Genomic DNA, 18,376 nt, shown 5'->3' on the forward strand with positions numbered 1-18,376 from the left:
ACCATTTGGATTTGAATAAAACTTGACAGTAATTTAGACACACTTGAAAAATTCACATGTTTGATTACTTTGGGTAACAAATTATTATTATTAGTTTGATACAAAAATATTTCACTGATATCTCACAAATCAAACTCAACAATTATGAACTATTGCACTCACTGTTGATTAGGCCTTGACAATTCACCTTGTTGAAATACTGGATAATAGAAATCCTACACCTAAAGTATTATTTTAATCACGGACTGCAGTACCGTACTATCAGAGCTTGAACCTCGTGATTTTGAGGTCATTCATTTTCAAGTCCTTGAATTCTGATTTTAAATATCATATGGCACCAAAAATATCACTTTTGGAATCTAGGCCAGCGGAGTTCAAGACCTGTTTTTATGTTCAGTCAGTAGACAATCTCAATGAACAGTTCTTGCAGTGTCTGCAATGGGACCTCAACCTCGAGCTGCAAGTCTAGAGTTCAATGTGTTTGTGAGCAATGTGAAATGTATTTGAGTTTTCTTGTTCACATTTGTATTCACTACTTTGTGTTATTTAACACACACTACAATTTATCTTTTTTCAGAAAATACATATCAGGAGATTCTCAAAGTTCAGATACGATCATGACACGTGAAAAGTCCAAATGGAAATACCATTATGTTAAGGTACACAATTGTAGGAACTAAGTGTAATTTTCAGATGTTTTGGTGATAAAACTGCAAACATTCGACAATAATAACCACAATTTTTTTTTTCTGTTTTGTGTAAAAAAAATCAAAAATGTTTAGTTTAATAGTGTTAATATATTATAATATGATTATAGTAACAATGAATTTGACTCATTACATTGTTAGCTGTAATTACTTATTAGTCCCCGTTCGGACGAAGTCCGAAAACGGGGACTTATAATTCGGTCTCCGTGCGTCCGTCCGGAGTCATATCTCAGAATCCCTTGGACCGATTCCGTTTATTCTTTGCATGTGCCTAGTACTTTATGTGGGACATATGCACATGCAGTGGTTTAGCGATTCGATTCAAAATGGCCGACTGGCAGCCATCTTGTTTTTTGAAAATGTTGTATTTTGGACATGCTTTGTCAGTTGTCATTCAAACTTGGTACATAGATTATACATGTTAGGATACATGTCCATGACGATTTATTTCGCAATTGGATCAAAGATGGTCGACTGGCAGGCATCTTGTTTTTGTTTTTTTATGCGGTATCTTGGACGTGCTCTGTCAGTTTTCATTCAAATTTGGCACATACATGTACTTTATACATGTTAGGATGCATTTGTCATCAAAATCTGGTCAAGGATGGCCGATTGACAGCCGTCTGACTTTTTGGCCTTACTACTATATTTCCACAATTTATGTACCATTTTCATTTGTATTTGGCACATACATCATACAACGAACGTCATAATTGCGTGAAATTAGTTTGGAACGTTCGGTTCGTTTGATTGATTGTGCGTTTGTCCTGCCAGACGCTCGGTGCCGTCGATTGCTTGTTGGCCGGTATAACTGTAACAACAAACTGGCTACATTTTAAAAACAATCAGTGACGAAAAGGCGGAGGTTAATGAGACAAACCATTTTACTCAAAGGAGTGGTAACTGTGATGTCATTTGTGTCGAACAAACCCAGAATGTGACAGGGATCGTTCGTATAAAAACAAGATTTGGATGGTTACAGTTCAACAATTTTCGAAATATACCGATAACTAAATCCTGTAATAAACTGGAGCTGCCTGGCACCCCGGTCTGGCAACCCAGTGTGGCACCTATTTGTGTTCAGTCATCATTGTTTTGAAAAGCGTTTTTGTGTGTGGAATAGTCCAGGGAATTTTGTTTTAACAAAATCAAAAAGTACTTAGAGCGACCACCGTTGTCTTTAATCAGCTTCGGAAATTTTCCGTATTCTATATACTCTGCCGTTGAGCAAATTACACCAGCTGACACTAGGTCATTCTTTAGTGCAACAGGATTTCTGTTCGTTTAGCGTTTAGCTCAGAAACTGAACAAAACTGCCCTTTTTGTGGCCACCACATTCTCCAGAAAGAGATATACCGTGTTCTAACAAGTGGCGGATCTAGGGGGTTTGGCGTCCAGACCCCCCCCCCCCACCGTTGAAAAATGTTTTCAATTTGTTTTTGTATAATATAAGTCTGGCCATTTTAAAGTTTGGTCCCCCCATGAAAAATCGTGTATCCGCCCCTGGATCAGTTGCTCTTTTCAAGTTGTGTCGGCGTTTAGTCTCTGTGGTGTGTTTTTAGTTGGTGTCATCAAATTTTTATTTTCATACATTGTTATCGACACTGAAGAGCTATGCCCCTCTATAAATTAGCCTAACACAAATGTGCGTCGCCAATACAACATTTACCGTCACCTATTTATATAACATGTAGTGGACGGTTGGGCGTTATGTTTGCAACAATGTATTTGTTTATCATAAATGTCTACTCTACTAACCAAAACATAACCGTTTACAAAGCCTGTCACCGACACTGGTACACGTTTTGATCTGACTAATTTCACGCAATTGTGATGTTTGTTGTACATATCAGTGTGTTTCATAATCAGATCAAAGATGGCTGAATAACGGCTTTTTTATTTTGGCCATATTACTATGACACGAAACACGTGTTTGATGTAAATAAACAATCTGTTGTATACGCCACTTGGAACTCAACTTTAAAGGACACGCTCGCGACAACCCCTCCGCTTTAATATGACGAGCACAAAGAGAACTTAACGGGGACTGTGTCATTTTCAATGACTTGTTTCTTTATCATTTGATTTATTTAGGGATTACCATGCCAAAATAATGACAGTGACTGTGGTGTGTTTGTTTTGAAGGTATGTTAAGCTGCATGTTCACCAAATATTCAATTTCAGTGTATAGTGTTGCTAAGAATTGAATGTGTTAGTAAAAAATGATGTTATGTTTAACTAGAAAATAGTTTTCATTAACTTCTATTACCTGAACACATCAGTCTGAATTTGCATATCTACATTTCTGTATTTATGTATAAAGCATCCAAGTTCAAATATATTTTGCCAAATACTGCATGAATACAAGTTTTAGAGATTCACCATTACTCTGTTATACTTTTTTGTGTAGTATTTGAAATGCTGTTTGCTTGGTGAAGACATAAACTTTTAGGTGAGAAATAACATATCTGAGTTGTAGTATGCAGCTTTATTATGTAACTTTGATATTTGTTGATGTAACACTCATTGAACAACAAAATGATTTGATAAAAAATGATGGATTCTGTGTTTATTCTTGTAGGCTGAATCGTCTTCATTGAGACAAGAACTGAAAAATGATTTGCTGCAGTGGTGAGTATATTATTTTTATCATTATTATTATTATTATTATTCAAATATAAAAGTAAAGGCTAACTATATTTTTAAGTTTACACCAATTTGGTACTTCACATTTTTTTTAAGTTGATATTAACTATCCTTAAAATAATGTATGGCAATATACTCATGGCAATAACACATACTTAAAAACAAAAATGATATACTTACCTTGTGAATGAATAAATAAAAACATTGTAAAAATATGTTTACATTAAAGACACATAGTTAAAATTATCCATAGTATGAGAAGTTTCATAATTTGTAATTTAATAATTGTAATTGTTAGTACGTCTTTGCTTTTTGTTGAGAAATGTCTGAAAGAACGTTCTGTGGAAAAAAAATATACTTTCATTTTTACCTGGTTTTGTTACATATTTGTGTGTGTTTAGTCCAAATGTATTAACCAAATGTTTGTAAAAACAAAATTGGTTTCTCCATGTACATGCTTCATACATAAGTGTTTACCCCTTTTCATAGATTGCAGACATGTTGTCAAAACGTAATTGACAGTTTCTTATCAAAGCTTTTGTTCATTTTTCTTATTCAGGAAAATAGAACCTGAAGAAACAGTCCATGAAAAGATTCTTATACCAGGTTAATATTTCACACGTGTTAAAATTATGGGTACATTCAATCGCAATATTTCTAAAACAACTTACTTTCTCGTTGTGGTGTTCGATGTCTACCTTTTTACATACATGTACACAACAAAAAATATTTCAAATAGATTGTTTACATTTCAGAGTCGGACAGTTTGAAAGATGTCTCAGATGAAGATCAAAGTGAGAAAATAAATGCAATCACAAATGACGAGGTACAGTTATAGTTACGATATATAATTGCAGTGTTTTGTATATTAGCGGATGAGTGTGCCTGTTGTCTAATTCTTGTGACATTTGTATGAATTTGATAATGAAATGTATTCATCATTAAGTCAAATTCATTTTTTAGTCTTTTCGAATACATTTCGATGTGTTCTACTCCATCCTCACCTATATCTGAGACATTTTGTCCATTCACATTCAACCTGAAACATACATGTTGCACACCAATCTGTTTCAAGATCAGATTCAATATACCCAACCAATGGTCATTTAAGTAATATAAAATCATTGATTTATTATGCATTCCCCTTCCTACCTTTTTTCTCTAGTAATGAAAGTCCTTGTCTTGATCTCTCAGAAACAAAGACACTGCATCCCCTTATTTTAGGTGTCCTAGCTCTGGGTTGCTTGAATGAGGTTCTACGGGTCAAAGTTCACAACTCCCTGACCCATGATGCATAGCGAACCATATTGGAAATCAGTTGTTTTTGTTTCTCAATGACCTTGGACCTGATTTCTGTAGTTCCCGCTTAGGAAAACTGGCGGTCTGTTTTATTGAAAAAATATTTCGGTCTCTCTACTGTAAGTCTGCTCACTGGTTGTACCTTGAGTGATTCTATCGGTACTTGTGGTTTTAATTTAGTTTGGTTTGAAGTTGCACATGATACTAAGGTGGAAGATTTTTATTGTTCATTTTATGATTTATGGTTTTCTTTCGCGTGCCAACGCGCGGCGTTCATTGTTGCGACCGGTATTTTAGTCAGTAGTCTGATGTGCCTTTGTTATTATTATTACTGGTACCTGTGTTTATCACGCTTTTGTGGCATGGAGAGTGGTGATTAGTAGTGGGCGTTGTCATGTTGCATTTTGACCACCAGTATATTATGCATTTTCATTCACGTTTTACACATGTATATCATATAAGTTGGAATACAAGTTTCCTTTCTATTCTCCTATAAAAGATGGTTAACTGGCAGCCATTATGTTTTTGAAAATGCTGTATTGTTTGTGATTAGATCAAAGTTGGCTTTTACCAATGTTTCAAACGCATGCAGCTACATTTTTCTCCAAATAAAATGAATTTTAACTGTATTCCAATCAAATAATACGCATGTAAAATAATACTCAGTCTGCTTGTTATTTATCTCCTATGCATGGGATTCTTTTCTCAGCTTTCCTTGATTATTTTTTGTTTATCCACACAGTATGTAGACATATTGTCACACACGAATAAAGTCATTCAGTGTAATTATAGTAGGTGTGATGATCACCTAGACAGACATAAAGTGTTTCTAAAGAATTATCAGAAACTTTACGGTGGGAGAAGAGCCCTTATCAACTATGGATATGGCATGAACCATATATCCATTCAGGTGAGTTGAGAGGTTGAGAGAAAAGTTGTTTGTGCCTATTGAGGCAGTGTATTTCTCATTTGAGTCATTTTAACTACTTATATTAGTTTAATTGCTAAAATCTGTGCATATCCATTTTTCATTTTTTGCAAATTTCTTCAGAATCTTTCATTTATTCTCTTTTTTTCTGAACTCGTTTGACAGAAAATGCACTGAAATTTGTTGAACATGTATCTGCGACCTGTGTGTCAAATTATTTTTCTTAAAAATCAAAAACTATTACAATCAAGGCAGTTGTTCCTTAGTTGTAATGTAGTCTACCAGAGAGAAATAATTGGCAAATAATTTTGTCTTTTTGAGTCAAACCTGATATTTTGGACTATTTCTTTGTTTCATATTTGCGATGCAAGGACCTTGGGCGGTATCGATCTTTATTCTGTAGAGCTATTTTAACAAGGTTCTGTGTTTTACACAGAAATTGAAAGTATATTCATATATGCATATATTGCAGGCCTATGAGGAAGTTCAAGAGCGTCTAATGAAAGAGCACCTAGTGAAAAAGAGACTGGGCAAAAGGTATGTGTATGTAAATTGTGCTATATTCATATAAACATGTAGAGTGTTCGTTTGAAAAACTTTTGGTTTTGATTTCAGCATATTTGATGCAAGCACTTCTATGGTATGCACTACAGAAAAAACAGTATTCATGGTGAAAGAAGCTAAAAAGTCTGTAAACCTTGTTAATTACAAATATTATATCATATTTGATTTTTACAGGTTACCCTAAAATGTTTAATCAATTTTTATAAACATTTCTCTTTTCAGTTTTGCTGTAAGGTTCATTGCAGATGTCTTGGTGAATGAGGTCATTGCACTGTTAGTGAAGAAACTAAAAAACATATCTCTAAAAGATGCAGATAAATTATGTGAAGAGACAGAAAAATGTGCTTATTAGTTGACAACATGATTGTGTAACTTGCTTTGGTGTATACAGTATATTTATGCATTATTAGGCCAAAGGAAATCTCTGTTTCCAGTAAACTAGCTAGGGATTTTATTTTATTCCAAACCTTTTTGCAGCCATAAAGGATTTATTTTATGCATAAAGATGTATTTGCTTGTAATGAAAATAACTGTTATGATCTACATTTCTATAGCCATCCTCTTACTGATGATGGCAGCCCAAATTGGGTCATTTGATTAAAAGTAAAATATTTAGTCCCTGTTCAAATTAGATCAATGCAGTTATTTTCAGAACCCAATTTCAAAATAGCTTCCTTGTCATCAAAAGTCATCTTTTAGGTTATTATTACCCTACCCAAAAAATATGCAATTTAGCTAAATCCAGTTATTTCCTTTGATCTCGGCAACCATTGAGCTGATTTCGTTGGTATTTGGTAGGATTACACCTTGACACGAGTAGATGTGCTTCTGACAGTAATGACCAAACTCTCCCAAAAGTATGCAAATTAGATCAAGGCAGTTATTTGCTGCTATCTCTACCACCACTGTGTCGATTTTATTCATATTTGGTATGATAACACCTTGGCACGAGGAGATGTGCTTTTGGCAATAATGACCACATCCTCCCAAAAATATGCAATTATTTGCTCTTATCCCAGCAACCATTGGGCCAATTTAGTTTATATGTGGTAGGATCACACCTTGAAATGAGTGGATATGCTTTTAGCAATAATGACCACGCTCCTCAAATTACATGTACTTGCTCTGAAAACATAGCTTCTCCAATTGTTTAACAATCGTAGAAGCTATGTTTTCAGCATTTATTATGGTATCCCTGCTATATATGGAAGTACTGGAATAATTACAATACTATTTAGTGTATAAAGAGTGTTTTGAGTATAATCTTCCAGTATAAGTCATTTGAACCAATCTGGTAATGATAGTTATACAAATAAGATGTGTAACGCCGTAGGGACTACAATTAATGCCATAGCGGTTTGCCCTCATTTATTATGGTATCCATGATATATATGGAAGTACTTGAATAATTACAATATTATTTAGTGTATAAAGAGTGTGTTAAGTATAATCTTGCATTATAAGTCATTTGAACCAATCTGGTAATGATAGTTATACAAATAAGATATGTAACGCCATAGGGGCTGCATTTAACGCCATAGGGGTTTGCCCTCATTTATTATGGTACCCTTGATACATATGGAAGTACTGGAATAATTACAATATTATTTAGTGTATAAAGAGTGTGTTAAGTATAATCTTCCAGTATAAGTCATTTGAACCAATCTGGTAATGATAGTTATACAAATAAAATATGTAACGCCGTAGGGGCTACATTTAAAGCCATATGGGTTTGCCCTCATTTATTATGGTATCCATGATATATATGGAAGTACTTGAATAATTACAATATTATTTAGTGTATAAAAAGTGTGTTAAGTATAATCTTCCAGTATAAGTCATTTGAACCAATCTGGTAATGATAGTTTTACAAATAAGATATGTAACGCCGTAGGGGCTGCATTTAACGCCATAGGGGTTTGCCCTCATTTATTATGGTATCCATGATATATATATATGGAAGTACTTGAATAATTACAATATTATTTAGTGTGTAAAGAGTGTGTTAAGTGTAATCTTGCATTATAAGTCATTTGAACAAATCTGGTAATGATAGTTATACAAATAAGATATGTAACGCCATAGGGGCTACATTTAACGCCATTGGGGTTTGCCCTCATTTATTATGGTACCCTTGATACATATGGAAGTACTGGAATAATTACAATATTATTTAGTGTATAAAGAGTGTGTTAAGTATAATCTTGCATTATAAGTCATTTGAACCAATCTGGTAATGATAGTTATACAAATAAGATATGTAACGCCGTAGGGGCTACATTTAAAGCCATAGGGGTTTGCCCTCATTTATTATGGTATCCATAATATATATGAAAGTACTTGAATAATTACAATATTATTTAGTGTATAAAGAGTGTGTTTAGTATAATCTTCCAGTATAAGTCATTTGAACCAATCTGGTAATGATAGTTATACAAATAAGATATGTAACGCCGTAGGGGCTGCATTTAACGCCATAGGGGTTTGCCCTCATTTATTATGGTATCCATGATATATATGGAAGTACTTGAATAATTACAATATTATTTAGTGTATAAAGAGTGTGTTAAGTATAATCTTGCATTGTAAGTCACTTGAACCAATCTGGTAATGATAGTTATACAAATAAGATATGTAACGCCATAGGGGCTACATTTAACGCCATAGGGGTTTGCCCTCATTTATTATGGTATCCATGATATATATGGAAGTACTTGAATAATTACAATATTATTTAGTGTATAAAGAGTGTGTTAAGTATAATCTTGCATTATAAGTCATTTGAACCAATCTGGTAGTGATAGTCATACAAATAAGATATGTAACGCCGTAGGGGCTGCATTTAACGCCATAGGGGTTTGCCCTCATTTATTATGGTATCCATGATATATATGGAAGTACTTGAATAATTACAATATTATTGAGTGTATAAAAAGTGTGTTAAGTATAATCTTCCAGTATAAGTCATCTGAACCAATCTGGTAATGATAGTTATACAAATAAGATATGTAACGCCGTAGGGGCTGCATTTAACGCCATAGGGGTTTGCCCTCATTTATTATGGTATCCATGATATATATGGAAGTACTTGAATAATTACAATATTATTTAGTGTGTAAAGAGTGTGTTAAGTATAATCTTCCAGTATAAGTCATTTGAACCAATCTGGTAATGATAGTTATTCCGGTACAAATAAGATATGTAACGCCGTAGGGGCTACATTTAAAGCCATAGGGGTTTGCCCTCATTTATTATGGTATCCATGCTATATATGGAAGTACTTGAATAATTACAATATTATTTAGTGTATAAAGAGTGTGTTAAGTATAATCTTGCATTATAAGTCATTTGAACCATTCTGGTAATGATAGTTTTACAAATAAGATATGTAACGCCATAGGGGTTTGCCCTCATTTATTATGGTATCCATGATATATATGGAAGTACTTGAATAATTACAATATTATTTAGTGTGTAAAGAGTGTGTTAAGTATAATCTTCCAGTATAAGTCATTTGAACCAATCTGGTAATGATAGTTATTCCGGTACAAATAAGATATGTAACGCCGTAGGGGCTACATTTAAAGCCATAGGGGTTTGCCCTCATTTATTATGGTATCCATGATATATATGGAAGTACTTGAATAATTACAATATTATTTAGTGTATAAAGAGTGTGTTAAGTATAATCTTGCATTATAAGTCATTTGAACCATTCTGGTAGTGATAGTCATACAAATAAGATATGTAACGCCGTAGGGGCTGCATTTAACGCCATAGGGGTTTGCCCTCATTTATTATGGTATCCATGATATATATGGAAGTACTTGAATAATTACAATATTATTTAGTGTATAAAAAGTGTGTTAAGTATAATCTTCCAGTATAAGTCATTTGAACCAATCTGGTAATGATAGTTTTACAAATAAGATATGTAACGCCATAGGGGTTTGCCCTCATTTATTATGGTATCCATGATATATATGGAAGTACTTGAATAATTACAATATTATTTAGTGTATAAAAAGTGTGTTAAGTATAATCTTCCAGTATAAGTCATTTGAACCAATCTGGTAATGATAGTTATACAAATAAGATACGTAACGCCATAGGGGCTGCATTTAACGCCATTGGGGTTTGCCCTCATTTATTATGGTACCCTTGATACATATGGAAGTACTGGAATAATTACAATATTATTTAGTGTATAAAGAGTGTGTTAAGTATAATCTTGCATTATAAGTCATTTGAACCAATCTGGTAATGATAGTTATACAAATAAGATGTAGGCATCACAAGCTCCCACAGGTATTACAGTCTCTTACGCCACCAACTAGAAACGCGTACTCTGGTTATATCATATATTTATTCCATATGGTCAATCGTTACGGAATCAAAACAAGTTAATACATCTCCAGAATATGGTTCTAAAATATACAAAACAAAATAGGGAAACTGTAATAGTCGAAGTAAATCAAACAATTCTTATCATAAAATGTACAGTAAATTAAATATACATTTCTCTTAAAATGTGCAGGAAGTCGAGCGATACAACCAATAAATACGGCAAATAAAATATGTAACAATAAATAACAATGCTAACTGAAATATTTGTCAACCATTTTGACGAGCCAAAGCACACATTGCACACCATGTGCTCTATTAAACGTGCAGCTGACCACATGTACGCAATGTGTTCGGGCACAAAAAATGGGTGGCAAATAGTATAAATAACAAAACAATTTTCAAGAAATAAGTCTTAACGAATACTAACATTTACAGACTTGCAATAATAACCCAAAGTAAGAGTGATAAAATCGAGTTCATACGAGTACTCAAACTTGTAACAAATCACTGCCAATAATTTCATGCTGATGAAGCCAACAATGAAAAGAAAACCTTCCTTACCTCATTTAGTGGCACCTTCCCGGACCGGTGTACAAATGTTAGCAAACCTAGCAAGTTTCAGAAAACCCAATGCGGCAGGGCAATTCAGAGCAGACACAGAGACGTCTTCACTCTTCAGAAGCACATGCTGAACTGAAGACAATAGCCTGCCTAGCCCAGAGTTCACCACAGGTCAAACAGGTGAAACAAAGGAATCTAACTATGTAATCAATAACCAATCAGAGGGGAGGTTTGCACAACTTACACACCGCCCCCGAAAGGCGCACGTCACGAGGAGCCTTTCTAAATTTAAAGTTGCAGAACCGACAACTAAATGAATCATGTACATGAAAAGAAAAAAATCATTGTTCTGTTCAACAAAAGTTCATTGTTCTATTTTCTTCTTGTGATGTAGTCTTTTACTACGACGTGGCATCAAATGATCACATCCATCTACTTGTTCATGTATTTCCTTGGTGTCTTCTGCACCGATCTCTGCTGCTCTAGTTACTCCATCTTGTCTTTCCATCACAGTCTTGTGATCCATGTTGCCTTCCAATAAACAGAGCTTGCGCACATCTCTCCGTAAACATCCAGTGGAAGTCTTCACAAGAACATGACGAGTTGTACCAAATCGATCAGCAAAGGTCTGTTCGACTTTTCCCAAAGGCCATTCACCTCGAGGAATATTTTCATTGACAACAAGTACCAAATCACCAATGGATAGGTTCCTTTTCGGCCTGCACCATTTCTGCCTTTCTTGTAAAGTTGGCAAGTACTCACGTACCCACCGTTTCCAAAACTCAGTTGCAAGATGTTGAGTTTCGGTTCTTCTTCTGTGATGACCATTTTCTTCTATGATTTCACTCACCGACGTACAAGGATTTGGGCGTAGCAAAAGTAAATGGTTTGGTGTGAGTGGTTCAAGATCATCTGGATCATCAGATAAATGTGTTAGTGGTCGATTATTAAGAATCTTCTCCACTTCTGTAGTGAAAGTGAGTAGCGTTTCATCATCCACTAACCTGTTCCCTAATAAAGATCGAAGAATCTTTCTTATCGAACGAATCATCCGTTCCCAGACTCCACCTGCATGACTTGCTGCTGGTGGATTAAAATGCCATTGAATATTTCTTCTGCTAAGTTTACCGTTAATAAAAGCTTGGTTCCATTTATCAAGCATCTGTTTCAGCTCAGTCTCGGCTCCCCGGAAATTGGTACCATTATCACTGTAGAGATGTGTAGGTGGTCCACGCCGACTAATAAATCTCCACACAGATTGTATAAAGGAATCTGTGGATAAATCATGGGCCACTTCGATATGAACAGCCCGAATGGCCAGGCAGGTGAACACGCATCCATATCGTTTAATGGTACCTCTTCTGTACTTAACATACAGTGGTCCAAAATAATCTATCCCGACATGGGAGAATGGTGGCTCACCTGGTGTCACTAGCTGCAGGAAGTGGAGCCATTTTTTGATTCCCGGGTTGTGCATTCCATCGACGACACTTAATACACCTACCAATCACACGCTTTACAGTAGCTAGTCCATGAACAATCCAGAACTTCTGTCGTATCTCTGACAGCACTTGGTTTGGGCCAATATGTCCTTGTTGTTCATGGTAATGTTGAACGATCAACTCAGTCACATGATGATTGCGAGGTAATATAATTGGATGTCTAGCTTGCTGACTAATGGGTGCGTTCACTAGTCGTCCTCCGACGTGTAGGACTCCATTTTCTAATTTAGGGTTTAACTTTCGCAGTGGACTGACATAACCTTCAGCATCTGGTTTCTCACTCAGAATCTTTTGCGGTGAAGCAAACTCTCTTGGAAATGAACTTCGTTGGACAATTCTGCAAATGTCAGTGGTAGCAATGGAAAGTTCATGAACTGTTAACGGGCCTATTTTCAATAAGGCAGATCTTCTCAAGTACATCTTAAACCGGATGAGCCATGCAACACTCACTTGTAATTTATACCAAGAGGAGTATTGATGGAGCAAACGACTGCAAACATCTGTACCCATTGTATTGCACTGGGTAATGGTTGTTGCTTGGACCTTCCTTCTCAGCTCTTTGTCGTCACGATCAATTTCTGGTAGGTCAGTAGGTTGGCCTGGCCATTCTGATTCAGGTTGCCATAGAAATGCCGCACCATGGAACCATGTGGTTATTGCTGCCTCATTAGAACCATTCAATTTTATTCCTCGTGATGCATGGTCTGCTGGATTGAACTCTGAACTGACGTGGTACCATTGTGATGGAGATGAAGCATCGTGAATAATCTGGAGGCGGTTAGAGACAAAGGTTTGGAATCGTGTTGCCATGTTGCGAATATATTGGATGACTATTGTTGAATCTGTCCAAAATAGGGTTCTCTGGATTGGGAGTTGAATTTCATCTTGAATTTGTCTGCTGACCTTAACTGCAACTGTAGCTGCTGTTAGTTCAAGCCTCGGTACTGTCATGGCTTTGAGCGGAGCGACCCTGGACTTTCCCATCAGCAAACTGCAATGAATTGTACCATTTGTATCTATCAGCCGCAGGTAAGATGCAACCCCATAACCTCCTAAGGAGGCATCAGAGAAATTATGGAGTTCCACTGTTTGTATTTGACTGAAACCAGTTGGTTTGTAGCATCTAGGTATAGCTAGTGTCATCAAAGCAGGTAGTTTTTTCCTCCATTCTCTCCAATTCGACAGTTGATCTTCTGGTACCTTTTCATCCCATCCATATCCAACACGACATAATTCTTGTAAGATTCGTTTTGCCGGTAAAACAAAGGGGGCAGCGAATCCAAGTGGATCGTAGACTGAAGCCACGAATGATAACATCTCCCTGCGTGTCTCTCCTTTCAGTCTGTCGCCAATTCTAAAGTTAAAGGCATCCTTTTCAACATCCCATTGGATGCCAAGAGCTCTGTCAATCGGCAAGTTCTCCATATCTAGATTCATCACTGAAGAAGCACGCTCAGCTTCTGGGATCAGTGCTAAGATTTCCCGACAGTTGGATATCCATTTTGTTAGATGAAAACCTCCTTTAGCTAACATTTCAGGCAACAGTTTCACCAGTTCCTTGGCTTCTTCAACACTAGCAACAGACTTCAGACAATCATCGACGTAGAAGTTTCTATAAACAGTATCCACAATATGAGTGTCATAATTACTTCTGTTGTCATCTGCAGTTCTCTTCAGAGCATATGCTGCACAGCTTGGTGAAGATGTGGCACCAAATGGATGCACCAACATTTGATGATCGGCTGGATCTTTAGATAAATCTCCTTCCGGCCACCATAAGAATCTTAGTGCATCGCAGTCCGCCTTCTTCACCTTAACTTGATGGAACATTTGCTTGATGTCAGCGACAATGGCAACTGGCTCTTTTCGAAATTGAAGAAGTACTCCCACAAGGGTATTATTTAGATCAGGACCTTGCAGAAGCTGATCATTAAGAGATGTGCCTTGGTATTTGGCAGCGCAGTCAAAAACAACTCTCACCTTCTCTGGTTTATTCGAGTGGATTACTGGATGATGAGGTAAATACCAAGTAGAGCCAGACTTCGTTGCTGATGAATCCACATTGGGCATTCTTCTTGCATGACCCTGGGAGATGTAACCATCCAATGTGTCTTTATATTTCTTCATAAGTGCAGGATCTTTCAATAGACGCCTCTTCAGTAGCTTCAACCTCTTTAGAGCAGACCATTTGTTGTTGTGTAAGCAGGGATCATCATATCGCCAAGGAAGAGCCAGCTGGTAGTGACCCTCAATCAGACAAACTGAACTGTCCATGATCGCCTTTGCACTTCTATCTTCCAGCGACATACATGCCTTGGTATCAAACAAGGACTCTGTGAAATCTGCATTGTACATGCGATGAAGCTGAGAAGTTATAGGTTCGAGACACTGAATTGGGGAATCAGAGTCCAAGACTTGGTCAACATTAATAAAATTGATGCTGTTACCTCCACGCTTCTTTCTGCCCATTGGTCCAATGAATGTCCAACCAAGTAGTGTTCGAATACCATATGGTTGCTTCCTTTCACCACGACGCTCCTCAAGAACCCAATGTGCCTCGGGGACATCATTCCCAATGAGGAGAGTAACGTCTTTAACTTCTATCTCTGGCAATTCTATATCATTCAGGTGAGACCATCCTTTTATATCCAACTTGGTCGGAATACTGTCAGCTGCTATCGGTAATCTATCCGTTGTCCAAACTTTATCCAGTCGCACACCATTGACCAAATTTAGACCTCTTACATCCATCTGTAATTCATGACCATTAATCTGCCTCTCTGCATTCAGTGTGGACAATGTGTAATTGACAGGTTTACCTGTAATGCCTAATTTATCAGCAAGGCTGTAAAGGCAGATAGACGAATCAGAACCACTGTCGAGAAATGCATAGGTTTCAATCTCTTGGCCTCCATCTACCCCACTGACACGAACAGGAATCACCTGCAAACTTATGCGTGGTTGATTGGTTTGTGTAGCACTACATTGCGCCTTGCTTCCAATGACATTACTATGTCTCTCATTTTGAGCTGTGGCGGGAGCTTTCAGATTACTATTGCTGAATGTCTTGGGAGTTGCAGATGTTTGATATGCTGAGTCTGATGTTGCAGGATGAAGCAAAGGATGATGTCTTTTACCACAGCCTACGATAGGGCAAATACGACCACTTCTACAATTCCTAGCCAAGTGAGGAGGTCTTGCTTCTAGGCAACAGTCACAGAGCCTGTGTTCCCTGATGAAGTCTTTTCTCTCTTGGAACGGTTTGAACGTAAATTTTCGACAATGTTCAAATGCATGGCTACCACTGCAAAACAGACAACCTCTCCTGCCATTAACTTCGATCATGGAAGTATCATCAGCACCAACATCATTGGAGGCAAACTTGGAAGGACGATTTATGGGAGGCGTGTCAGCTACATGTGTAGCCAATGTAGTAGCTTTACTTGGCTTTTGTCTTGATCTGGCATTTGAATCTTTTTCTCCATCAGGCTTAGATCCTACCAATTTACCAAATCTTGTATTTGCAATTGCTGATCTGTTCTCCAGAAAGTGGGTAAGGTGCAGGAATTCAGGTTCAGTGCCCACACTGATCAACTTGCCAGCTTGCTTGGCCCAATCTGATTGCAAGTATGATGGTAACCGCCTAACCACCTTTTCCAGGGTATCCATTGAATTGATGTCAGCATGGAAATTCATTTGCTCAGAACTGAGGTGGCAATTCTTCATATCACGAGCCAATTTCTGAAGCTTATCCACTTCATATGCCTTTATCTGAGGGCCTTTCACCACTTTGTCAATTGTAGCATGCACTATGACGTGTTTCTGACCAAAGCTTGTAGAAAGGATCTTCCGGGCTTCTGTATATCCTCGCTCTGGAGGGAGAATTACACAGCTTCTAATTGCTTCCTTAGCAGCTCCAGTACAGTGTTGGATAAGATATGATAGTTTGACAGTATCATCCTTGACTAATTGTTCTATGTTCACCTCAAAGTTTTTGATAAAGGTTGGATATGCGACTGGGTCACCATCGAAGGTATGAAACTCGTGTTTTGGTAGACTCAAGTTAATGGCTAATGCTTTGGTAGTCTCCAGCTGATTCTGCACAATGCATTCCATTGTCTTCTGTTGACTTTCTAACAGTTTCTGTAATTGGAACGTTTCAGAGAGAGCAGCACCATTACCTGACTTCTTAGTGGTCATCTGCTTCCCTATAGGCCCTCCTCTGTCATCACGATATTGTTCGCTGGTACCATGTGCATTATCAACAAAGCTTGTATGTTGTGGACTTGACGCCCCTGTAGTCCTGAATTGACTATTGGCTGGACTACACGACGGTATATACGATTGGAAATAATTGCTCATCATTTCTTGTTGGGTTTGCCTCTGCAAACCAGGGAGTATATCAGACTTCTGGTCAGATTCAATTTCTTCATCTATAAAGTCTACTTCTACCTTGGCTTGTCTTACCCGATTTTGAGCTTGCATAATTTCCATTTCTGCTTCCTGCTGCTCCCTCTCTTGACGCATCTGAAGCAGACGTTTTTCTGTTTCTTCTCGAAGCTGCAACTCTTTTATGCGTTGCTTTATCTGTTTTTCAACTTTGAGTTGGTCTAACTCACACCGGGCTAAAGCAAGTTTCCTCCTCGCTTCCCTAGACACACGACTTGTCTTTGTATTGGAGTTAGAACCTATTCTACCATCCTCAATATCCACATCCAAAAATTCTTTCTTGCCAGTATCCCATGGATTTGTCTTGTTTTCTTGTGGGAGTTGAGGCCAAGATGAAGTGTGAGAATCTACCGAGGCATTTGGCTCTGTGGTTAGAGTTGGCATGTGGACTTTCCTTTCCAAGAGAAATCCATGTTCCAATGCGTCTTCCATTTGGTCGTCAATCCTTTCCTTTGGGCCAGGAGACTCCATTGTTTTGAATACCCATTCTCTGTGTCTCTGATCAAAATACTCCTTTCTTTCAAGCTCAACCTCGTATTCACTTTCGACAGCACCTCTTGCCATAGGAGGTAGACACTGCATATATTCACGACAAGTTTTTTTATACGAGTTGAATATTTTCTCAAGAGCACATCTTTTCTTGCTTACTTCTTGGTATGCTGCTTTTGTGGACATCATACTGTCTATCTCAGTGTAGACTCTGGTAAGATGACCGCCATATGAAGCTGTTGATTTCTTCAAACGATGTATCTTATCAAGTTGCATACTGGCTCGGTCCAGGTCGAATAACGTGTCCCTATTTTGCGAATATCCTTGATTCAGACTCATTTCCCTGTCTTGCACGGGTTTATGATCTTGGATATGACATTCACAGCACGATATTCACTTGACTGACCGCAGTATTACCAGTATGTACAAGGTATGAAGGCAACACAAAATTATGATCTTCAGCGAAGGTTAAATGAGAACTATGTAGGCATCACAAGCTCCCACAGGTATTACAGTCTCTTACGCCACCAACTAGAAACGCGTACTCTGGTTATATCATATATTTATTCCATATGGTCAATCGTTACGGAATCAAAACAAGTTAATACATCTCCAGAATATGGTTCTAAAATATACAAAACAAAATAGGGAAACTATAATAGTCGAAGTAAATCAAACAATTCTTATCATAAAATGTACAGTAAATTAAATATACATTTCTCTTAAAATGTGCAGGAAGTCGAGCGATACAACCAATAAATACGGCAAATAAAATATGTAACAATAAATAACAATGCTAACTGAAATATTTGTCAACCATTTTGACGAGCCAAAGCACACATTGCACACCATGTGCTCTATTAAACGTGCAGCTGACCACATGT

The 18,376-nt window shown here is 37.1% G+C and overlaps 1 protein-coding gene across 1 annotated transcript; it reads right to left on the minus strand.

Annotated features, from left to right (window-relative positions):
* Window positions 1-11,416: 11,416 nt before the first annotated feature.
* Window positions 11,417-17,831, minus strand: LOC144345472 (uncharacterized). The gene is made up of 2 exons (XM_085508506.1): window positions 12,475-17,831; window positions 11,417-12,290 (listed from the first exon to the last, which is right to left on the minus strand). Exons 1-2 carry the CDS (start codon window positions 17,829-17,831, stop codon window positions 11,417-11,419), a joined length of 6,231 nt encoding a protein of 2,076 aa, XP_085364632.1.
* Between the last annotated feature and the right edge of the window lie 545 nt (window positions 17,832-18,376).

Source organism: Saccoglossus kowalevskii, chromosome 15, assembly GCF_978046115.1.
Source record: "Saccoglossus kowalevskii chromosome 15, keSacKowa6.1, whole genome shotgun sequence".
Taxonomy (NCBI): domain Eukaryota; kingdom Metazoa; phylum Hemichordata; class Enteropneusta; family Harrimaniidae; genus Saccoglossus; species Saccoglossus kowalevskii.